At 40.3% G+C, this 26,092-nt stretch overlaps 1 protein-coding gene across 1 annotated transcript; it reads left to right on the forward strand.

Annotated features, from left to right (window-relative positions):
- Positions 1-690: 690 nt before the first annotated feature.
- Positions 691-24,998, forward strand: c1s.2 (complement component 1, s subcomponent .2). The gene is made up of 25 exons (XM_080425806.1): positions 691-821; positions 1,102-1,215; positions 1,437-1,524; positions 2,174-2,354; positions 2,575-2,700; positions 4,923-5,116; positions 5,559-5,709; positions 6,481-6,599; positions 7,334-7,415; positions 8,113-8,256; positions 9,973-10,050; positions 10,153-10,978; positions 12,928-12,991; positions 14,116-14,385; positions 14,883-15,066; positions 15,427-15,561; positions 16,964-17,172; positions 17,682-17,829; positions 18,964-19,082; positions 19,453-19,531; positions 20,680-20,814; positions 21,058-21,132; positions 21,770-21,981; positions 23,704-23,930; positions 24,537-24,998. The coding sequence occupies exons 1-25, from the start codon at positions 808-810 to the stop codon at positions 24,901-24,903; spliced, it is 4,341 nt and encodes a 1,446-aa protein (XP_080281932.1). The 5' UTR covers positions 691-807; the 3' UTR covers positions 24,904-24,998.
- The last annotated feature ends 1,094 nt before the right edge of the window (positions 24,999-26,092 follow it).

Here is a 26,092-nt window from a genome sequence, read left to right on the forward strand (position 1 = left end):
TTACATAACACAAACACATACTGTAACAGTATGACATACGTATTTGTACAGAACAGGATTACACGGGACACTTAATTACAGAGGTCACACAATGTGACTGTGAATGTGACATGGATAACATTACTTAAGTGTATACTGTAAGTACCAAGGGAAACCTTAAGATAAAAGGACAAACTATTTAAAAAGCAGCCTGTATTTATGTATGTCTTTGTCTTACTTCCTCTGCCTGTGTCTGTCTCTCTCTCTCATTCTCTCTCTCTCTCTCTCTCTCTCTCTCTCTCTCTCTCTCTCTCTCTCTCTCTCTCTCTCTCTCTCTGTTTCCTCTCTCTCTCTCTGTTTCCTTCCGGCCCCGTCTCTTGGGTGACGTTTGTTCTCATTTGGACCTTGCGCATTTTACAGTTGCTTTTTTGGCACTCGATCATGTTAGAAAATATCCAAAGCACGACAGATGAACACAATGGGGCACTTCCTCTCTCACTCTCTCCATCCTTTGTCTTTACCGAACCTTTGTCCTCACGGGAGTTAACTGTTTATCTGAAAGGTGTGGAGAGAGTTTTGGGGGCTCAGTGATAAGTCTCTCAATGTTTCACTCTCCCAAGCCATTATCTGTCCATCCTCCTTCTTCCCCAGCCTCACTATGTTCCAAACACACACGGAAACACACATATTCAAATACACTTCTATAAAATGCTTCAGTTTGCAAAATGAGAGAGAGAGAGGATGGGAGAGCGAGAGAAAGAAAGTGATATAATAGGGAAAGGGGAAGGAGATATTTAGTTGATTTGCCAAGTGAGATTTGGTCAGATCATGTTGAGATCAAGGTAAGTCCCCTTTTGTTCGTATTTTAGTTGTATAATACTTCAATACTCTTCAATATCTTCAATACTCCGTGGTGATTTACAATTTCAGATGTTGGAGAGCAAAATATAAAACGAAAGACCTGATTTACTGTAATGATGTTATATTCTTTCTAATTTCTTTCTTTCTTTTCAACTTTTCCCCTCATCCTCTTCTCCTTTCCTTGTTGCTTCTTTACACAATTCTATTTCTCTCTGTCTCTCTCTGTCTTTTCTTTTCATTCTCCCACTCTCTCTCTTGCAGTCTTTGCTGGGTCCTCCTGTTGCCCCAGTGTGTGTTTGCCATACTCTCTGGATGGGTGGAATCACCTGGCTATCCCAGTGGTTATCCACCCCACACCAGTTTCAACTGGAGCAGGTACCTTCAATACACTCATACCTTAATTAATACATTCAGACAGCAGAGTAGAGTACTTCTTTCTGCTCTGCTAAGGATTGTTGCAGAAATGGACTATTCTGGTATGAATCAAAGACAGGCGGGTATTAAGGATAAATTTGTTATGCATGTTGGCTTGTCTGATAAAGCCGGGTAGTTGCATTAGATGACATAATTGTGCTTCTTTATTCAACCGGTCCCAGGTGTGCCCCCCCAGGTCATGTACTGTCCCTCACCCTCACACACCTGGACCTGGAGGACAGCCATGACTGTGAGAACGATGCTCTGCAGGTCAGTAGGGCCACACTGGCCAAAGGTCAAGTTTTAAAAAAGTCACTTAATTTTTTTTTCTTTTTTTAATTACGCACAGGTTTTAATGTTTCAAAAGTGGTCTAATATCAATGGGTAGGGTGTTCTGCTCCTAATGGTTAGGATTGGTTAAATGCAGAGGACAAATTATTTGTATATGTAAATATACTTGCCAATAAACATAAGACTTCTAAATGCCTAAATTGTACATAGCACCTATAAGTTAATGGTACACTTTAATGAGCTTTAAGTAGAATTTTCCAATGTATTGACTCATACAAAAATAATCCGTCTTAATCATCACTTATGACTCACTAGAAGTGTGTGACGGTGGCTGTATCCACAGAGACCCTTCTTTCTGCTTCTTTCTGCTTGTTTTTTCTTACTTTCCTTTTTTTGTGACGTTTAAAGTTAAAGGGCGTGCACAAAATAGAGTGATCAGGGCATTCAACTGAAACCCCTTAGTTGACTCCTCCTCCCTTTCCCTCTACACCAAATCTGTATGCCAAAAATAGCTGATCTACAAGCTAGCTCAATTGTGATAGATAGATATGCTATTTTCACTGAATGTTCACCTATTATGACATCAAGTCAAGACATTAAGTTTGTTGTCTCTCCACCTATTTCCCAGATCATGTTAGATGGGGTTCCCATTTCCACTGTGTGTGGCCAAAAGACATTTGAGGAGCTGAAGTCCTCTGTTAACCCTCCCCTCCTCTCCTACTCTGGAGGCTGCCTCTCTCTGTCATTCCACTCCGACTTCTCCAACGTCAGGAGACACACTGGCTTCCGAGGTTTCTACACAGTGCGAGGTGAGAAGAGGAGCACTGTAGAAGATAGGTCACATCTGTATTCATATGTTGACATCTGTTATGTCTATATACAGTACATGATTTCCCTCAGCTCTTCATCTCCTTTTTCATGAAACCACATTCTATTGTGTACTTTGTGTGTTGTACACACACAGAGCTTACAATATATTTTACCAAAGTTGAAAATTTGATTGTGTGTGTGTGTTCCATGCATCCTCAGACTTTGATGAATGTGAGGATGACCCAGACAATGGATGTTCCCACTTCTGCCAAAACTTCATCGGAGGCTACCGCTGCTCCTGTCGCCATGGGTACCAGCTGGACGCAGACAAACAAACCTGTAGAGGTAACACATGTTGGTCCTGGTCCTTTGGGGATGCCTGGCAGCGTTGGTTTTGTTAGTTTATACTGGTAAGTTAATTGGCTTCAACTGGTATCCCAGGGCCATGTTAAGACACCAGAATGAAGAGAATACCAGGTGAATTCAGTTAAAAGCAGTAAGCGTCCGTATAGGTTAGATTTAAGCCCCCAGAACCACGGTAGAACAGCGAAGTGGCCAAGCCTGGTGGTCAAATAATCTGATATTGCAACACTTCCGCATTTTGCGTGTGCATCTGCCGTTTGTGCGCCTGCTCACGACACGTCATGACCCAATATTGCATAGACCCAATGGAACCAATATTGTACTTCCGGGTGCTTCAAAAATGCCACTGAGCAACTTTCATTGAAATTAATAGCTGGGGGCAGGGCAATCCGCCCTCTAGATATATTATAACTCTATGGTTAGTTTAGAAAACCAGCAGTATTTAGCACTTATTAGTTGAGTGATGCGGGAGTGTGAAACTATTGTAATTAAGGTATTTTGATTAGTATGGTGATAGTCTACTTCTCCTTTGGCCAAATGGAAATAGTGATCTTTATAAATACTTCATTTATAAGTACAAAAGGGCTTCACAAAGAGAATGAGGGTATAACTTAAACATTTGCAGATTTTTGTTTCACACACACACACACACACACACACACACACACACACACACACACACACACACACACACACACACACACACACACACACACACACACACACACACACACACACACACACACACACACACACCCACACACACACACACTTTCACCTCACCAGGGTTTTGCAGCTATTTCATCAGGTTATGCAACCTACAGTAGATACACAGTCAACAGTATACAGAGAAAGGCATGGGCAAAGGGTGGTGTGCAAACAGAAGCATAGCTTTATTAGAGGGTCACGGCAAAGGTTTGAAATCCTATTGTTTTGGTGCTTATTTGTCTCCTTCTGCTGCAGTTTTGCAAAATTAAACATATCCCCTAAATGTTTTTGAAATTGACCAATAGGGGGTGTCGATATTGCTCAAAGAGAACGTAGCCAGGGAAAATAATTTTGCATGAAATGAACGTGATAAAACGTGCAAGTTATCTTTAATACAGGTGTCAGAAACTGCCAAAGGTCTGGACCCTCTGTAGCTTTCCACTTATAACAGCCCATGTTGGCTTGAAGCCCAGAATTGCCACTTTGCGGCTATATTTAGGAATTCAGCCAACATGAACATAACATTACAATTGCTTCTCTAAACCTAAAGGAGTCCACTGCTTCTTCTGACAAAGGTTTGCCATGTTTGCATCTGCAGGTCCCTTTGAGAATGTGCTCAATTTAACGTTAGACATGGTGGAAGGGTTACATGAGCCCCATATGGGCCACTTAGGCCACCACAGACTGGGAGCAACAACAAAAAAAAGAGAGAAGAGGAAGAAGGGAGCACATTAGAAAGAAGAAGTGAGAATAGAAAATTGAGGAACGAGAAGAAGTCACAGGGGAAAAGAGGAGGGGAGAATATTCATTTCGGGGAAATGAATATTCTCCGCTCATGAGGATAAACATAGAATGACATTGAAGGTTATCATGTGGCTGTGGTAATCACTGAAGATCAAGATTAAAAGGTACTGTAGGGTAAGTGATATTTTTTGGTTAGAACAAAAGGTTTTTGTTTAAAGGTTAAAGCACTATATTCTGACAGTAATCTAGTGTTTGTTCAGTAACAGGCGTCTCCCTGTCTCTCCAGCTCTTCAGTAAACAGAAAATAAATGTTCAGGTGGGTTGCCAATTTCTGCCAATCAGGAGAAAGCACCCATTTATCAGCTTCAATTTGATAGTGTTCCAGTTCCAATTTTGTCTGATCATTTCTTCGTATCACCACTTCCAATTTGACTTGTTTTGCTCTCTCCTGGTTGGATAACAGTGGTGTCCTGACCTGAAAATGCATTTTCTGTTTAATAAAGAGCCAGAGAGACATGGAGACTCTGGTTACTGAACAAACACTCTTTAGCAATGAGTAGCCTACAATCAGAATATAGAGCTATTTAACACTTATTCTAACAAAAGAAATATCACTTACCCTACCTTTTTAAGACAATGATAATAACAATAGTGTTGATAGAAGTAAAAAATGATGGTCACAATGGGCGTGTGTGTGCACACACTGACCCAGCAGTGCAGAACTGACTCACTCTCTGGCTTCACCACCTCAGTGAGCTGCACACAGGACCGCTCAGGGTCCATGAAGGGCGTGATCTCCAGCCCCTCCCACCCTGCTCCGTACGCAGAAAACGCCCGCTGCTCCTACACCCTGTCAGTGGAGGATCACCTCCAACTGGAGCTGCACTTCTCTGGGGGCTTCGACGTTGAGCAGAGCCCCGAGGGACAGTGTATCGATACACTGACGGTAGGCAACTGACTGCAGTATCGCACCCTTGCACCCTTTAAAAGCATTTTTTCATGTTAAGGGCCCCCCAAATGTTTTTATTTGGCCACGGATCCCCACCTGAAAGGGGTTTGTGCCAGGGACCCCCATACAAGATTTGTGTTTTAGTGACTGTAATGTAATGTAATGTAATGTAATGTAATGTAATGTAATGTGTTGTGTTGTTAAAATGTCTAAATTCTTTCAACATTTGTTTTGAATAGAGCAGATCTACAAGCTCACAACGCGTCGACGTGTTGTGAGCTTGTAGATCGGCTATTTTCAAATAGCCGATGTATATAAGATGTTGGATAGATTTTGATGAACTACTTTTGCTGTACTAGAGTTACAATTTGATCTGGTAACAACAGATCATCCCACCCTCCCCTCTGGACCTTTGCACTAGTTCTCTTGTTTTTTCCAGGTTAAAACTTCCTCCGGGACTCTGGGACCATTCTGTGGCCTGGCCCCCCCGCCATCACCCTTACTCACTCAGTCAAGTCACATCCGCATCCTCTTTAACTCTGACGGCTATGGCTCCAACACCGGCTTCTCTATCCACTACAAGACCAGAGGTAAAACACTGGAGGGATCAAGTGCTACGTGTGTTACTCTGTGTTTCACTGGGTCCTATGCATTTCAAATTAAATATCAGCAGTCACCAAGCTTATTATAGTTGGTTAATCAAAAATTTCATTCGATTTAACTTAATTTTTTTTGTTCTCTAATTTTAATATTTTTTTTAGGTGGGCTTTAAGTTTTTTTTCTTTTTCAATTTCATTTTTTTAAAGGCTTAGTTTTATTTAAGTGTTTTGATTTAGTGTTAGTTTTTGTCTTTTTTTTGTAATACGGGGTATTGTCAGGGGTGAGATTGAAAAAGCAAACTCAACAAAACATCATAAAATGTATTCACAGTTACACATTGCCCAGCTAAAACATTTGAATAAATAATTCTACAAAAGGCTTATGTACTGTACAGTATGAAATATATTGAACATAAACACAGAGCACTGTCTCAGTTTTTTTTTGTTGAGCACGTCATTCTTGGCAAAAACTAAAACAATTGTGAGTTTGTAGTTTTCGTTATTTCATTTTTAGTCAATGACTGGAACATCCATCACACCTTGTAGTGACTAGACTATAGTTACTGGACTGTAAGCTTTTTGATTGATTGAATACTTTATTAGTCAAAAATGTGAACTGGGGACTTGTTTCCATTGTGGTTCTATGTATTCAATTCATCAACAGAGCATAGAATATTAACACATTAATACATGTCATCAACAAATACAAATAGCTATATTTGCAGCTATGATACACAGTCAATATAATGTGTGTGTTTGCAGTCCAGACCTGTCCAGTCCTGGTAACCCCCCACTCCTCTGTGGCTCCCGTGCGACTAGAACATCGCCATGGCGACTCTGTGACAGTGACCTGTGAACTTGGACAAACTCTGGAAACTGTGGTGAGATCACAGATAATATAAGTAATGAACTGTACATACTTCAATTGTCAGTAATAACTAATAATTGAATAATTTAGTTGTCCTTTAATATACTGTAAATATGGAAGCCAATATCATATGATGTTATCTGATGTGTCTGAATGAGATATCGTATTTATATTCAGACTGAATGAGAAATTAATGAGATATCTCATTCATATCTCACTGAATGATTGAGTGCTTCATTGCTAAAAAAGCATGGAGTTATGCCAGGGCGTCCCAAACATTGGCTCGGGACCCATTTTTGGGCTGCGGGTAAATATCCCTTTATTTTTTGTTTCCTACATTTTTTCAAAGAAAAAAACCCCCATACAAATGTGTCATAAATTAAAAACAAATTCAAACATTTTTCAAAAGAATTTCATAAATAAAAATAAAAACAAATCAAAGAAATTCCATAAGTTACAAAACTAAAAAAACGTTTAATAAGTAGTGAAAATAGCAGATCTACAAGCTCACAACACCTTTCACTTGTTTGGGTCCTGGAAAGATGCCGATGGCCTAGTAGTTAAGGCGCATACCATAATATAGGCTCTAATGCAGCCTGACGGTGAGCAGGTGTCATTCTATAACTACTATCTGAATAAAGGTAGAAAAGCCCCAAAAATATATATATATTTTTTTTAAATCTCGAGCTAAAATGTTTGAGAACCACTGGGTTATACTGTATGTTGTCTTCTTCTCCTTTGTAAAAGGTTGCCAAGACTTTGACCTCGACAGAGTTCAAGACAACGTGTCAGAGGACAGGCGCCTGGAGCCCTGTGCATCGTTGCGTCCGTGAGTTTGACAGACCACAACAATCACATTTCACACAACTTATCAGGCTGATTATTAATCGTTATGATTATATAGATTTTACTGATTGATATTTGTTTGTTCTATTCCATTATGCACCCTTATATACAAGTTGTATATGAAAACAACAAGAACCTCTTCTTTGCATTTTCCCTGATTATATTCATGAATACAAGGGGGTGTTGAGTGTCAGATGGGTTTATAGTTTTGTTTTTTTTGTTTCTCACAAAGCGAAGTTAGTTGCAGTCCCAAATCTATGTACTGAGCCCAGTGAGCCATTGATAGCACTTAGAAAAGGGCAGAGAGAGAGAGAGAAACTTCAAGTGCACAGTAAAATCATCAGTGTTAATTTATCCAGTTGTAACTCAGAGAGAGAGTACAAATTTAACCAATTTGGTTAAATTGTACACTCTCTTTATCGAGGTAGCTCTGAGCTAAAAGGTACTATTCTGTGACGTCTGTTGTTTAAAATTTTCTTTTTTGTTAATATTGTAATCTTTGCTATATCGAGTTTGGTATCCCCGACATATAATTACTAAAGAGTTGGAGACCCCTGTTACTGAACAAACACTGTAAAGTAATGACTAAGGAATCTGGATGCACTTGTTATTCACTCTGGATAAAAGCGTCGGCTGAAAGTGTAAAATGTAAACATTTTTCTGGACTTTTCTTTTTTTAGCTGTGGATTGTGGAATGCCAGACGTTGCTGAGGATGACATTCTGCAGGTGGTGGGATCAGACAGTGGAAGCATCCGCACTCTGTATGGACATGAGATTCAGTTTGAGTGTGGTTCAAAATACTACACACTGCTGGAAGGAGATGGTGAGTAGACACAGTAAAATCCTCACTGTTCATTTAACTCTGACTGAGAGTCTTAAAAATGGGTTGATGTTTACACTTTCACACATTTAACTTAACACTGATGATTTTACTGCGTACAGTAAAGTGCTCTGTAGAGCGAAGCCCTCCGCCAAGCAGACTGCTTGTCCATGAATTGTTGCTGTGCCAGGCACACTGTCGCATCCCCTATTAAACGCTACATTTAATTAAATTAATTTTTTAGAATAAAAGAAGATTCTGTCATGGCTTAAAATACTTGTCTATTATTAATTATTATTATTAATTTACTAATGTAAGAAGTGTAGACTAGCATAATTATTATTTGAAAAACTGGAAATGGGCATGGCCCAGGGTGTCAACCTGCTGGCGCTTAGCCAAGTTCAACACCCCACAAGGCCCCATTCAGAGACGATCCAAAAACCTGAATTTGGTGTGGCCTGTGGAGGTCGACTGCCAATTGATAGGAAAAAATGATCAGGTCACAGACAAACCTTTCTTCTTACAGTTTTGTTGTGTTATATGCATCTTTTCAGTAGTTCTGTACCTTAGTAGTAGTGATATGCCATGCTAATCACAATGTCTATCTATGTCCCATTTTCCCAAATGCTGTGTGAAAAGTTCATCAGTTCTTCCTTTCCCTATGAAAAACCTTTCCTCAAAGTTTTGTGATATTATGTAAATCAATTCGGAGGTTATGCACCTATCTGTGATAGTTCACACCCTCCGCCACATCCCCTTTTGGCCATTCAGCATGAAAGGTGAATCAGTTCTTCCTTGCCCCATGACAAAGTTTTCTACAAAGTTTCATGCAACAAATTGACAAATGAATACTGTAGGGAGAAGAATAAATGATTATAACTAGTCCATACCCGGGGTATGTTCAGTCAAAGTATTAACAGACTTATTACAGGGTTATGTGCTGTGCTGCACTCACAGCAATAGTCCCAAACCTTTTTGGCCCCAAGGAGGACCCCTTATATATTCAATACCATATTCATTATCAACCACCCACAATATATGTCAAATTGTGTAATTGTGTTAAATGTTGAAGTAACGAAGAAACATTTATCCATTACTAACCAACAATGTATATAACATGTACTTTATAGTTGCATAATGGAGATATTTGATGGTATGAGTAATGTGACTGCATGTCGTTGAGACTTTGATGAGACAGGGGTTATGAGTTGGTGTCACATTAGTTCTGTGTATAATTACTGGTCTACCTTAAGTCAGTCCACCTTAAGGCCAGGTTAGCTAATTTCATTAGCTTCTTTACTTCGTGACATCATGTCTAATGTTGAGGCAATAATCAATATTTAGCATTATTGTTATAATAATTATTATTATAGTCCATACCCGGGGATGTGCGCACTCAAAATATTGGGCAGACTTTTAGTTAGGCCTATGTGTGTTCCTATGAGTCGATGTCTGCCTCGTCAGTTAGCCCCCCCCCCCCCTCCCCCCTCCAACCTGGATTAGAACATTGCACGTGTGAATGTGCGGGCTAGTGCTATGGAGATGATATCGTGGCTTCTCGCTCTTAAAACGCAGTGTGAGTGTTTTGGTGACAGAGGTTTGGGGAATTATTGTAAGGATATGTTACCAAGGATATGTTACCAAGGATATGTTACCATGGAGCCCAGAACAGACTCCATATCTTTGTGTGTCAACACTATGCCTTGTGCTCTCTTTCAGATCATAGGTACATTTGTAATGCCAGCAGTGAATGGGTATCAGTTAGCGGGAAGACAGCTTTACCAAGATGTACTGAAGGTATGTTTTCAGTGTCACTTGATATCTTATCTAGTATCAGTCTTCATTCGTTTGGATACATTTCCCCCCATACTATTATCATGTCCTTTCTGTGTGATTCAGTGTGTGGGATGCCAGAAGAAGATATCTCGAGCTCTGCCAGGATTTGGGGAGGTGAACAAGCAGAACTGGGGAAGATTCCTTGGCAACTCTACATCCAAGAACCATCATTAGGAGGAGCATCATTGATCAAGGATGGGTGGGCCGTGACTGCAGCTCACGTTGTGAGTGGGTACGAAGCGACGCATGTTAAAATGTATGGTGGACTGATTGATACGAACAAAGTGGCAGGATCCCAGTCTGATGTGGTGGTCATGGATGTCAAAAAAGTCATAATCCATTCTGGATATGTTAATCCACCCCGCCTCAATTATGACAATGACATTGCTCTGCTCAGGCTGTCTTCTAGGGTGAAGCTAGGGCCCAACCTCCTTCCTATTTGTCTGCCTGATGTGGACGACATACATGTAGAGGAAAACCAACTAGGCACTGTTTCGGGTTGGGGCTTTACGGAAGAACGGACATTCAGCCAAATCTTAAAATATGCTCACGTTGGGGCTTACTCCCTTAATGAGTGTGAGAAGGTACCCATGAGAAAAATCAAAAAACAACCAAATCAACCAATGATTTTCACAGAGAACATGTTCTGTGCTGGAGTGAGTGGGGTGGACAGCTGCAAAGGAGACAGTGGTGGTCCATTTGTTGTGCCTCAGCTTGGCTTTGGGAACAAGGATGGCCAAGGGCCCTATCGTCTCAGAGGCATCGTGTCCTGGGGCAACGGTTGTAAGCGGCAGAATTTTAAAGGCTATTACATTAATGTGGGTAATTACTTAGACTGGATCCAGGAGACAATAGAGAAAGTGGAGAGAGAGGAAAAAGAGATGAAGAAGTAAACGTCTACCACCATGTAACTGAAGTAATCGAGTAACAAATGTATCACATAAAATATAATCAAATGTAATAGCATACTTAGCATGCATCATGATTACAGTGTAACTACCGATGTTTTTTTCCCCATTAAACCCAATGATTTGAAGCTTAATCACAGAGGATCTCTGCAGTTCTTTACATTACATTTTGAATCAATGACATCAATGCAGGAGATGAGCTGGACATCACCATTTCTTTGGTGCTTAGAGAACATGATATATAACCGGCTGATGTATATATAACGACGTGAGTTTTGACTAGTCATTTATTTAATCATCATTCTGCAATACATATCGTCGCTGTCGGGCAGAAATCTCCTACATCTCCATATTCTAACTTTTTTTTTTTTTTTTTAATGAATACCGTACTTGATCATACTACAGCGTCATACTGACTCACAGAAAAGCATAAAAAGTAGACATATGAGGATTCCACCCGACAGAGACGATATGGGAACGCTGCCAATGTTTTAAGCCTTCTATTGGATGATGTGAAAATCTGGCACAACACCAGCCTACACAGAATTTTCATTTAGGCTTACAGAATTATGTAATTTACATAATATTTGGGCAAAATTTCCCTTTAAGGCAGTATAGAGTCTAGATAGTCTAGACTCTAGAGGACAAAGACAGTATTGGATATAACTGAGCGTGTAGTGCTAGAGCGCAATTTATTCAAGTTGACCCATTTGAAGGCTGGCTGGTTCGCTTGTACTGTAGGTATTAGGTAGAGGCTTGCTTGTTTAATTCTCTGCATCAACACTCAACTCAAATCATACATCTGCCCGAGTGCCATTAAGCAAGCCTGTAGTCTAATTCTTGAAAGGTGGTCCAGGGGCATTGTTGTTGGTAGTGTGTCCATTAAAGGGCCTATATCATTAAATGTCACTTTTTCTTAGTTTTTGGTCTTTTTTGGGTTCTCTGACATGCATTGTACGAAAAAAAGAGAGAAAGGAATACATTGAACTGGCGTTTATTTTTATTTCTGTGTATTTCTGAAACAGGCTGTCCTGATTTGTTCCCTGCAAGTGGTTAGGTTTTCCTTTTTTCTCTCTCACGTTACTCCTAATAAAGAGATTTCAGACGTGCGGCGTGCATTATGTGACTCTCTCTCTCTTTCTCACTCTCGGCAAACGGCGGGATTAGCAGAAGTGGCTAGCTACAGTTCTGTGGTATATGCCTCTGTTTCATCTTAATAAACTGAAAAGTTAATGAATTGAAATAGCTATACATACACGATACCATCCATAAATGTTAGTCAAACAAAGCATACTCGTATTCCACAACACAAATACTGACGTCATTTGTTTTCTCCAATCCTTTCATTCACATTATTTCTCATCATTACCTCTGCCAACAATATAGTATGGTTCTCGTTATTTGATGTTTATTGCTTGCATCTTTACTCTGCAGTACACTGAAGAGTGATGGGAAAGAGAGGCGTTGTTGTTTCATAGGCCAAACCAATGGACTATTTCTACGTTTTGTTGTTTATCTGCCAACACACACACACACACAGCAGACTCCTGCTCTATTACACTCTCCATTGCTATGTTGTAAATCCCAGAGCAGTGCAGCATTTTTCCCTGAAGGCATTCCCATGAAATGTCAAAATGAAACTGAAAGTTTCCTGAAAGGATTATTTTTTGTTGAATCCATGGGCTCAGCCCTTTTTTGCTCACAACATCTCAGTCACCACTATTGTTTCTCTGCATTTCCCGTCATCTGGAATATTAGCTTCTCCCACTGCTGCTTCAAAAGACAACTTATATGTGCCAAGTCAAACAAACAGAGCAGATAGGCTACCTGCCATGCTTTTGGACTCTCCATTGCTACATACTGGAAACATACCGACTGCTTGCGCATTTGTGTTCCTGTGGAATTGAGATACCTGGTCCTTCTATTATAGTAGCTGTTCACTACAGATAGATTTTTACGTCTCCAGCCATGGGGTGGACCTACAGAGCCATCTGGTAAGTCTATGTTGAAGAGAAATAGTTTCCTGCATTCAAACCTGTACCCATGGAGTATAAGAGCAAGACTGAGCATCCCATATTCTGGACTGTTGTGTTGTTTAGTAGTGTATATGGGTCCTGCCTCTTCTTCAATGCAAGATTTTAGGTCACGTTGCCTTCATTGCAGAGAATTAGATTATACCAGTTATCTGATTCTACAGTGTATCATTATTAACCACTTCGTTGACCGGGTTCCCCCAGGGGTCTATACTTAATTGGTCCTCCTCTCTTTTTTCTCTACTTCAAATCTCTTCTCCAAAAATAGCCAATCTACAAGCACACACCGTGTTGTGTTGTGAGTGACGCATTGTGAGCTTGTAGATCTGCTATTTTAGCGATACTAGGGTTCAGTGGTTAATTCAGTTGTTTCCACAGCAAATGTACTTTTTTTTCTCCACTCAGATGTTACCAGTTTTTTTCGCTCATTTGTTACCATGAGGAGAGAGTACAGGAATTGTATTGATTAAGGTGCCACAAGAAACATAGGACAATGAGACTTTACAAGACAACAGCGATGTGCAAATCACACAACAGAGTTGATAAACAAAATACAAAAATACTTCACTTGCCAGTACACCATATCAATATGATGCAGTTGCAACAGTTCTGCCATTGCATCAGTGGTGTTTGTTCTGCTCTGTTTGAATCAACATTGGACCAGGAGCTCTGGTGAGTGCAAAACAACAAACAGATTAACATCACAAATATATCTCTTAGACTTACTTTTTTAAATTATTGTTATTTAATCTTTAAGCACCACCAGTCCCACCGGAATGAGGAAAAACGTTGAAAAGTATGATGTTCAGAGACCAGGTCAATGTGGGTCTTGGCTAAATAAATCATAGCTAGACAATTTGAATGAAATAGAATAGAATATAAACTTTATTGTCCACTCCACACCATTTGCCTTTTGGCTTTGACACACACAAACACGCACGCACGCACGCACGCACGCACGCACGCACGCACGCACGCACGCACGCACGCACGCACGCACGCACGCACGCACGCACGCACGCACGCACGCACGCACGCACGCACGCACGCACACGCACACACACGGCTAATAACGCGATAATACACACTCCTGTTCTTCTGTCTTTGTCCACTCATGTCCATTTTGGAGGCTTCTCTGTGTGTGTGTGTCTGTGTGTGAGTGTTGGCGGATTCCCCGCTCGGAGGCTGAACCGCCTATGCACGGTGAGGTCCAGTCCCCCCAGTACCCCCAGCCCTACCCTCCTGAGCTGCTCAGAGAGTGGCACCTGGCCGTCCCGGAAGGCTACCAGATCAAGCTCACCTTTGAACACCTGGACATCGAGGCCTCCGCGGACTGTTACTATGACTCCCTCACGGTCAGTGACAAATATTCCTTTAAACACTTAAACCCTATTTATACTTCGTTGTATGTCAAATAGCAAAAATAGCAGTTCTAAAAGCTTGTAGATCAGCTATTTTCACTGAATGTTAGCCTATGAATGTTCACCTGTTATTATGACATGTCCAGGATAGAGATGCTAGGGTTCATGTTGTTAATTATTATTTTGTGTGCTACATCTACTTTATTAGTCTGGAGGGTAGTGAGAGGGGTCATGTCATAATATGACATGACCCCTCTCACTACCCTTTCCTCCGTTCACAGCTTCAAATCCGACCCATGACCTGGGACATATGGTCATGGGTCGGATTTGAAGTTGTGAAATGGCCACCTCTGTGTATACATGGTAGCAAATAATATCTGAGTCTTCATGCAGGGCACCTCTGAAAATTGGTATGGGTCTACACAGTAGTTGTTGTGGAAATAGTAATAATATGTATAGTAGCATTCAGTAGTTTTTTCGAACACTCCCAGTGTGTGTACGGCAAGAAAGTCCTGGGGAAGTTCTGTGGACAGGAGAACTCGGCTGATGGTCATCACCCCGGCAACCAGCCCATTGTGTCGCCAGGCAACACACTCAGCCTCATCTTCCAGACGGACGACAGTAACCCTGAACCCCATCAGCCCATTGGTTTCTCTGCTCACTACCAGGCTATAGGTATTGTACGATGCACTCCACTTTTACATAATGTTTGCTATGTTTTCAGTGACCTTGAACTCTGGAGAAGCACAATACAAATACAATGTATTGTTGGATTAATTTAGTGCATCCTAATCACATTTCATTTACATTACAGCCATTTATTTGAGACTCAGAGCCAAGCTAACCAACATTACCAGCAACCAAAGAGTCAAGGGTCACAACCAGAATTCTGTGATTACTTGACCACTTAACTCTAGACTTTGTTAGTCGGAATACCCTAGTTTTCTGTACTTGGTCAGCTCCTTTTTTCCCGCTACACTAAATCCCCCAAAACAGCTGATCTACAAGCCCACTGTCTATATCTCTGTCTGTCAGACACTGATGAGTGTTCAGCACCAGACCCTGAGGATGGTCCTCTCTGCTCCCAGATCTGCCATAACACCCTGGGCTCCTACCTCTGCTCCTGTCACCATGGCTATGAACTCCGCCCAGACCAGCAAACCTGTGTCTGTGAGTACTGTACACACGCACACGTACACGCACGCACACGCACACGCACACACACACACACACACACACACACACACACACACACACACACACACACACACACACACACACACACACACACACTGTATTGTGCTGTTTTCTGGCCATTCTGGACAAAAGCTAAATCAATCTAGGGACTGGGAGCAATGGAAAGAGTAAGCGCAATTATTAGAATTTTGTACAGCGCGCCTCATATTTGTCACTCAAAACCATTCACAAAGGCTCTGCATACTTGTCCTCTTTAGCAAGTTAAAACCTGCAAACTATGACAGTGAGACAGTTATTTTTATAGGCACCAAACGAGAGGTTTGAGTGAGGCGGGGCTACTGTGTGTGTGTGTGTGTGTGTGTGTGTGTGTGTGTGTGTGTGTGTGTGTGTGTGTGTGTGTGTGTGTGTGTGTGTGTGTGTGTGTGTGTGTGTGTGTGTGTGTGTGTGTGTGTGTGTGTGTGTGTAAATGTATTTGTGACAACATTTAAACTGGTTGCTACAGATTGATACTGAAGTATACACCCACTGAAAAAGAAGGGGTGTAGGGGGTGTCCAAACTTTTCATACTGTACAACAGTATATATAACAGTATACAACAGACTATACAACTGTATAACAGTTGTATAGTCTTTTGTTGGCAATGTAGCCAAATATAAGGCAGTCATCTGTGCTTTGAACAAAACAAAAACAAGTCAGCCTTTTTTCACATGCATACAATGTATTGCATTATATACAGTCTAATAAATGGTCTTTTCTTCAAATGACAGTGTAGCCAAATGTAACCAGGTGTGGAAAGGTCTCTCTACAAAATGTAGATAAAATACAAGACAATAAAAATAGCCCAGGGTAATTTCAAAACACAAACATGTCAATGTATGTATTTAATAATAACAACTTTAATAACTTTTTTAAACACTTTTCTAAACAGAAGTTACACAATGCTGCACAAAATCACACAGATTAAAATGGCAAAAGGGAACACAAAAATATATATATATATTATATATAGTGTAAAAATTAAATAAAAGGTAACATGAGGGGAACTAGCACAACATTTAACAAATAAGTAGCAAAACCCTGAGCCGGACTTTGGACATGCCTGTATACAGGGTATACCTACTATTCACTACACCTCTGGAGATTGGTACACCTCATACAAATTCTAAAGTGATACAGTAGGTAGATATGCAGTTGATTATAGACAACTGTAAGGGGGGGGGGGGGGGGGGAATCACCAAACCCCAACAGAATGTGAAATTCTTTTTTACATTTTCACTATCAGATGGTCAATTTTCACTATGCATTGTAGGCCTACAACAAAATATATACTGTTGAGCTTAAGAGGTTAATATCAACTCCTGTCTCCACTTTCCAGTATCCTGTGGTGATGGTATATTTGATGAGCCTGAGGGGCAGCTGTCCAGTCCAGGCTATCCTGAACCGTCACCTCTGGGTCTGTCCTGCCAGTATGTTATCGCCGTAGAGGCCGGCTTCACCATCACCCTCAGATTCAATGACTCAAAGTTCCACATTGAAAGCATGGACACAGAACAAGGTCCCCAGTGCCAGCATCACTGGTTACAGGTAATGGTCAGTGTTTTGAGTGAGATTTTATATGTGCAACTGAGAATGTAATATAATGTAACAAGTTGGAGAATATCCTTAGCTGTAATTATGGGAATGACAGGGATGCAAAATGTTTCAAAGTACAGCCAAATAATAGGGCTGAAACTAACGATTATTTTCATAATTCATATTTTTTTATAATAAAGTGCAGTATACAGGTAATTTGATTTGACAAATGTAGAAAGAAAGAAAAAAGAAAGAAAGAAAGAAAAGTTTAATCAGAAAAAACGTTTTTTTTAATAAATTTGATCATGCACTTTTCTGTCAATCTATGAATTGATGAATTGATTATTCAGTTATTTAAAAAGCACCCAAACCTTCCTTGTGGTGGCCGCAGATCTTACACAATGGTCACTGACACAACTGCGGTGCTTCATCATGGATCATATTTTTCTTTTACCCAGGAAGTTACTAGGCTGAAGTCATGATGATGAAGTGCATATTATTATGGCCTTTCTTCCACCCAGGTTACCATCCCAGAGAGAGAACCCATGAAGCTATGCGGAAGGAAGAGTCCCGGCCTGATGGTCACCAACTCCAGCACAGTCACTCTGGACTATCACACAGACTGGGCTGGATTCAGCCATGGCTGGAGCCTGGACTACAGCACCCACAGTGAGAGGGGGGGGGGAGAGAGAGAGAGAGAGAGAGAGAGAGAGAGAGAGAGAGAGAGAGAGAGAGAGAGAGAGAGAGAGAGAGAGAGAGAGAGAGAGAGAGAGAGAGAGAGAGAGAGATGAGGCAGGAAACACACACTGACAAGTGTGAGGTGTTGTCATTCACCTCAAAGGCTCATTTATACTTCATCACATTACCTTTTCGACTAGTGTGAGATATTAGCTTGAAATGTTATTACTGTTGCTTCTCAGAGTAGTGGTGGTGATGGGGGACGATGGAGTTTATTTAAGGTGAATGACTGCATCACTTCACAACTTAGACACACAACTCTCAAGAAAAGAAAAGATGATAGAAAGTAATGGCCATAAAATGGTAAATGGTCTGCATCTCTATAGCACCTTTATCCAAAGCACTTTACACTGTACATTACCCATTCATACTGTACATGCACATTCACACACCGATGGCGGAGGCAACCATGCAAGATACCAACATGCTATCATGAGGGGTTCCATGTCTTGCTCAATGGCACTTAAACATGGAGGTACAGTGACCGTTTGGGAACTGGAAGGTTCCCAGTTCAATCCCCGGCTCTTCCTGGTTTTGTGTTAAAGTGTCCTTGAGCAAGACACTGAACTCCTAACCCAATGATGGTGTTTCCTTGCATGGTTGCCTCCACTGTCAGTGTGTGAAGGTGTGTGTGAATGTTTGAATGTAAAATACATTGTAAAGCGCTTCAGATAAAGGTGCTATAGAAATTCAGACCATTTACCATTTGCTGGGGAACAAACCTTCCGATTCCGAGTTCCAGAGAGAAATGAACACAAACGTGAGGAATGTAGCGACTACTGAGGTGTTGGAGAGTGACCCTGTTTATAGTAGTGAAGGGGTCGTGCTGTGTACAAAACACAGGTACAAAACAGCACACATCATGACATTGCATATATTTCTTATGCAATATACACTGAATATTTCCTATGTAAAAGGTGCATATGAATAAATCTACAGTTATGGCACATTGCAATTACTTAGAGACCGGGGGACTAACTTACATAGCTGAGACGGGGTTGTAGCTGTGATGTACTGTAACTTTAGACATGGTCTGTTGAGGTATTATTCTGTTTTGATTCCCAGGGGTGCAGTGTCCATCTCCCAGTAGTGTGACTAATGGCAGGGTCACTCCTGTCTTCACCGACTATTTGTACAGAGACTACATCCAAGTGCGCTGTGACCAAGGATACAAGCTTATGAGGGTTAGATGGAACTGTTTTATCCTATCTCACTTATCTTCTGCATCCACTGCCTTTTGCTATTATTTATTTTTCATAAATTAGACTGTATCTTGACATGACAGTCCAGGTTGGTGTCTTGACCTTTGAAAACCACTACACCAGCAGAGTGTTTGTTCAATTTGTTCTATTTTCTTTATTGACTGCCTTAAGAAAATACTCACCATTACTCACCATTTACTGTATAAATGCAACATTTACTCTCTCTCTGTGTCTGTGTCTCTCTCTCTGTGTCTCTGTCTCTGTCTCTGTCTCTCTCTCTCTCTCTCTCTCTCTCTCTCTCTCTCTCTCTCTCTCTCTCTCTCTCTCTCTCTCTATCCATCCATCCAATCAGGATGGACAGGAGATCCAGAGTTACTCATCCATGTGTAAAAGCAATGGACAGTGGCACCTCTCTCTCCCAGAATGCCACAGTGAGTCACTTTTTTATGATCAGTTTTAAACCAGTGGTGTTTTATTGGGGAAGTGAAGGATCACAGCCTGCATACATGTAACTTTGCAAGTATGCTGTGTAAGGTAGTAAAGACTTTATTTTAAGCTTTGCAGTACATAGGCCTACTTGTTTTCTTTCTTTTCTTAAAGGTATATTTCACCTTCATGTTTGTGGTCGTTTTATCATCTACCCAAGCATAATGTGAGCATCCCAGACAAGTTGCTTGTTTCAGTATTTAAATATTTGATATACATTTTATCAGACACACCCCTTATATTCCTATACAAACCTATTGCAACTTCAAACTCCTGTTCTTGGTTCTGGTGACTGATATTGTCCTTCTAATGTGTGAGGGGGCTGTGTTTTTTCAATGACCGGTTACCTTACCGTGCCTTGCACTGTGTAAGTTGCTCTGGATAAGAACGTCTACTGCTGTATATGCCTGAATTGTATAATAGCCTATAGGCTGTTGAAGTTTTGACTTCCATGTTTATTCAAGTGCAAAACTTATAGTCTAGGACTGTAATAGTGCGTATATGGTTCAAGAAATAGAAACATGCAATCATTCATTAATCATGTCAACAATTAATCCATTAATTAACATGTAAACATAAAATAATTAACGCTTTTCAAATCCAGGTAAAGTCCACTGGTTCTAGGCTTATGAAACAGGCAGGAAACTGATCTGATTAGCAGGCAAAAATAACTTGTGGCAATAAATACTGAGACTACTTATGAGTGGAAGTTGGCAGTTGTGGAATTGGGCAAAGGTGTGTGGATGTACAGTGGGCGTGACAAGAGGTGTTGTTGAGCCACTTTTGCAGAGTGTACTTTGCAGACAGATACTGACAGAGGGCGAGACAAACAAATAAATAACAGAACTCGTTACATTAGTTTGCTTTGGTTTGTGGTTCAATCACTGTCAACACTGTTACACACTAATCACTGTTCAAGGGCATCGGGTTGTTGGTTAGGGTATAGAGTTTTTTCTTTCACTTCCCACAGCCTGGTTTTCTGAGACAGGATAAATTTGAAATCTCAACCATCTGTTCACAACGCCACTTGACATTGACTTCAAGGCAGTCATTTTTCTCTGCCAGTGTAATGTTGTGGTGTTTTTCTTCACAGTAATTGACTGTGGTGATCCTGAAATGCCACTGAATGGAAACATTACCTTCCTGTCTGGCTCTGAGAATCAGTATGGCTCAGTCATTCAGTACTGCTGCAATGAACCTTTCTACTCACTCCTTGATGTAGTCAATGGTGAGGTACTTCAATGATGTTGAGAAATGTCATTACCAAACCATAACAAATGTGATTACTTACATTAATATCAGCTGGAGAATGTATTGTTTTGTTGGCATGATATGATATGTCTGAGATATTTTGTCTTCTTCAAACCTGTCACCAACAGTACTCACATATGCAAAGCACTTACTGTATACAAGTCCCAATCCTGCAAACAAATCTTCAACCTTTCCCTTGTTGTTTTCCTCTGGTGTTCAGCAAACTACACATGTGCGGCAGACAGAAAATGGACAGGCGACCATGGTTTACCAGTTATTCCACCATGTATACCAGGTATTATTACTCTATTAAACATGCAGCTCTGACAAAGGCCCTTTATAGTATTTGGACATGCATATAAAACAAGTGTTTGTTGAGGCAGAAGACTTATGCATTACAGCTAATAGTGATGATTGATTCCTTAATGCAGAAAAAGTGATATTTGTAACATCAGAGGGAACAGACTATAGTCTTAGTAAAAGGGGAATACTGTATAACAAGGACTTGAATTCTCGGACCACTGATGATTAAAATTCTCTCTAGGTGTCTAGGTGTCCAGGTGTCTAGGTGGTAGTGCAGGTGCAAAATTCCTGCCCACCAATTTTCAAATGAAAATAGTGATCTTTATACTGTAGATACTTATTTGAGAACAAAAGTGCTTCAAAATACAAATACTTTTGAGGCAGACATACATTCTAGATACATACATACAGTCACCCTGTTCTAGACAGCGTGGCCCAAGCTAAAAAATCTCAGATTGAATTATGTTGCCCTTGACCAATGTGATGGATATCTTCAGCCAAGAATGATTCAATTGAAAACAAACAAAGTTCATTTCAACTTTTGCTGGATAAAGAGGCCTTCTGCCCATATCACTTTGAAACCCAGATCTTCACACACTTGTACCCATTACTTTCCCTTCCTCATCCAGTTTGCGGCAAGCCTACAAATACGTTAAACATATTAGGAAAGATCATCAAGGGTCACAAGGCTCCACCCAACACCATCCCCTGGCAGGTGATGCTGCAAGTGAATGGAAGAGCTGGTGGAATAGTGATCGCAGACCGCTGGGTCATGACTGCAGCTCATAATCTGAACCAAGATGGCACATTGGGCACAACTGTGGAAAAAGGTGATGTAAAGGTAAGATTATCAGCAATCAACAGACCATGTGCTGTAACAATTGGTGTCTATTGCCTCTATTGATTGATTGAACACTTTATTAGGGTCAGAAATGTAAACAGCACATGGTACAGTAAGACATTATGGCTAAAAGGATCAACACAAAAAAGTCCTGGGGACTTGTTTCCATTGTGGTCCTATATATTCAATTCATCAACCATTTATTATATCGTCAGTGTCCAGCCGGGACCAGCTCCTTTTTCAGTTTTTTTTTTTTTTCATAAATCAACGCTATTGAACCCCCTCTACATCTGTGTACATTTTTTTTTAATAATAACATATGAAAAGTATTAAAAAGCGCCTCTGACGAAAACTCCTAACTCCATTGGACCCTCAAACTGTCCGTCAAAAACAAACAACTCCCCCCTCCTCTCAGGCTCTCGAGAAGCTCTGCTCTGCATGAGGCAGACAGGGAGAAGATTTTTCAATGCTTTTGGGAGAACATAAACTGGGAAGAGAAGAGAATGTATGTGCAAGGTTTGATAGATGTCACCCCAGTAAAGAGGAGAAGGGTGTCTTCACAAAGGTCACCTGCTCGTGTTTTCTTTTTAAATGTTAATGGACAGAGAATGAGTGTGTGCAGGAGTTTGTTTCAAACATCTCCAAGAGCTCAAGGAGATCATGCCAAAAGACTTTCACAGCTTTTATGACAATCTAAAGCACTAAGAAACACCCACCACACACACGCAACACACAACACACAACAGTGTGATAATAAAATGTTGATAGGTATATGATAGGTAAATTCAACTGTGGTTGTTATTGTTAGTGCAGTAGGCTACAGATTTGATAGGCTAAAGATTCTATTTTTCATGAATGTATTTTGTATTTCTATGCCATTTTTTTAATTGTTGGTGTGCCATGATCGCTTTTGTTAAATACATGATTGAGTATTGAGGCAGAATTGTTTGTTGCACTCAACTGTAGAAGAACAACAGTGGTAACAGTTAGATCCATGGTTGTTTACAATGCATGTTAAAATAAAAGTTGTTTAAGTACAGAATTCAGCTTGATCTATAGTATATGAGGATGGCGCTCACCATAAATAGCTGTTCTCCAAGCTCACAATGCGTTGTGATGTGTTGTGAGCTTTGAGATCCATTGCCAGCTGTTCTTATCAATGATGGACAAAACCTCCTAACTCCACTTGCACTGGATTTGGGTAAAGTGGTGATAATATAATGACACATGCAAGTATCTGATAATATATAAAGTCACAATACCAAGTTTGATGAGGCAGTATTGCTTTGTTTTAAAAATATAAGGTTTTCTTCATTTTCTGAAAAATTGATATTTTGTTTTTCATTTTCTGAAAAATTGATATTTTGTTTTTCATTTCCTGAACAATTACCATTTTGGATTTAGCTGGTTCCGGCCGAACAGCAGAGATATATTTAAGCACTAATTGCTGTATTATTGCTGTTATAACATAGGTGCCAGCAAGATTAACAGCAAAACTCACCCACAATAACCTTTATGTTGCAAATTAAAATCTAGCACAGTGGGTTATCGTCATTGGCGAGCTTCAAAGTAATTTCCCATTTGGGGCACTAAGTCTTGAGTTATCACAGGCATATAAATGCTCATTGATCCCCATTTTATTTTGCATAGATTATTTTGCAGTAGATTTTTCATTGTTTTTTTTATTATTATCTATTCTACACTATTGCTTTATTCTTACAGGTTTTCATGGGAAATAACAATGCTAAGGAGTTCATAAAGCAAATAAAGCCTGCTGCTGTGGAATCTCTCCATGTTCACCCCGAGTACACCAACCCTGGGCCCCGTGACCCAAACTTTGACAATGATATTGCCTTGATCAAACTACAAGAGCCCATCACCTTTAACGATGCCATCATGCCGATATGTCTGCCAAAAGAGGACTCCATATACCACAGTGGCGTGATGGGGTAAACCGTGTTAGACCTTCTGTCTGTATTATTTGGGGCATTCCAACCAAAAATGACATATGCTCCAAACCATGCTGCACTTACTAATTCTGTCTTTGGAGTTGATCAATTGAGTTGGTTTTCCAAATTATATCAATGGGAGCACAATTAGACCTACTTCATCATGTTATGAATGCAGCTCAGTGAAATGATGAAAATACTATACTACTAATAGCAGAGATATAATGTAGGCCTACCACTGTGAGACAAGGATTTTAAATCACTTGATTGCTTCATATACTTAGTGCTTAGGCTATTGGGAAGTCCAAATCAAAACAAGGCATTATACAAACCAAATGTTAAACTACAAACTGGTATGAAAATGACAAATTAATCACACTTAAACCTGAGACAAAATACAATTCAGACAAATACGTGAGATACCTCTTGAAGCTAGAAATTCACATTATTGTTGTCCTTGTATTGTGCCAGAGAAGTTCTATACATTTTTAGATTAAGAAAAGGAGGCATAGGCCTATACTGTATAACAGAGGTAGCCTACATAATAACTCTAACAAACCCAACTTACAAACCTTCTCATATAATAATTCCATTCCTCCTGCACAGGCTGATATCTGGTTTTGGTATGACGAAGATCAATAACAACTTATTCCTCCCCGATGACCTGAAGTACGCATACGTTCCTGTGCAAGACCTGGAGACGTGCAGTAACTTCATTGAACAGGCGAAGAGAAGCAAGACTGTATCAGATTTCACACTTAACATGTTCTGTGCTGGGTTCCATCAAGCAAGGGACGATTCTTGCCAAGGAGACAGCGGCGGTGCTCTTGCAATGCAGGATGAAGCTGGACGCTTCTGGGCTGCAGGAATTATCAGCTGGGGGATCGGCTGTGGAGAGGCTGGCAGATATGGAGTTTACACCAAAGTGGGCAATTACCTGAGCTGGATAAATAAGACCATGCAAGAGAACTGATTCGTATCTACTGTGTTCTACTGCTCTCTCTCTCTCTCTCTCTCTCTCCCTCTCTCTCTCTCTCTCTCTCTCTCTCTCTCTCTCTCTCTCTCTCTCTCTCTGCATTGTAAAGAAACTCAACTTAAGAAACTTTACATTGAAAACATATATTAAAGTGTCCCACATTTTATGCTACAGTATGAATAATTTTGTAATGTTTTATCTTTTTTTAAAGTTAACAAACTGTTATGGTTTATTTTGCAGAAAAGATTAAAAGCATATTCAATGTAAAAAACTATAAAAGATTAAATCAAACTTAATGTATAACATAAAGGATGATGCACATTTAATGTATAATAATAACAAAATATGAAACACACTTAATGTACAATACAAAATAAAATATTAAACCATAGTCAATGTCAAAACTATACAACTGTTACAGATTATTAAACAAGAGAAATAATACTCAGTGTACAAAAAACGGTTTGTTTTTACAAAAGAAAATACAAAAGATGAAAGCAAACTATAATTTAAAAATAACAACTATTTACAACTGTTGATGACTGATGCAAGCATAACTCTATGTAGAGAGAGAGAGAGAGAGAGAGAGAGAGAGAGAGAGAGAGAGAGAGAGAGAGAGAGAGAGAGAGAGAGAGGTGATTCCACCCATCCAGAGAGTATGGCGAACACACACTGGGGCAACAGGAGGACCCAGCAAAGACTGCAAGAGAGAGAGTGGGAGAATGAAAGGGAAAAGACACAGAGAGAGAGAGAGAGAGAGAGAGAGAGAGAGAGAGAGAGAGAGAGAGAGAGAGAGAGAGAGAGAGAGGTGATTCCACCCATCCAGAGAGTATGGCGAACACACACTGGGGCAACAGGAGGACCCAGCAAAGACTGCAAGAGAGAGAGTGGGAGAATGAAAGGGAAAAGTGACTCCAGGTCATTTACTGCATATTAATTGCAGGAAATCAAAGTCTATTGCATAGTTGTTGTTGTTGTTTATAATTGTTTCTTACAAACTTGTTTCATGTCTCTGCTTGCAGTTTAACCACTTGAACCCTACTGTCCCTATTCTGGGATGACATTCAGCACAAATAGCAGACCTACAAGCTCACAATGCGTCTCGATGCAAGGCGTTGTGAGCTTGTAGATTGGCTATTTTTGGCGAAGAGATTTGGTGTAGAGGGGGGAAAAGGAGAGGACCTAG

The sequence above is a fragment of the Gymnoscopelus braueri genome (genome assembly GCF_963280865.1).
Source record: "Gymnoscopelus braueri genome assembly, chromosome: 4".
NCBI lineage: Eukaryota > Metazoa > Chordata > Actinopteri > Myctophiformes > Myctophidae > Gymnoscopelus > Gymnoscopelus braueri.

Bases quoted from the DNA above. Each gene is read 5' to 3' on its own strand.
- c1s.2 (XM_080425806.1), top strand. The intron at 5,710-6,480 runs GTAAAACACTGG...GTGTGTTTGCAG, and splicing joins TATCCACTACAAGACCAGAG to TCCAGACCTGTCCAGTCCTG. The intron at 10,051-10,152 runs GTATGTTTTCAG...TGTGTGATTCAG, and splicing joins TTTACCAAGATGTACTGAAG to TGTGTGGGATGCCAGAAGAA.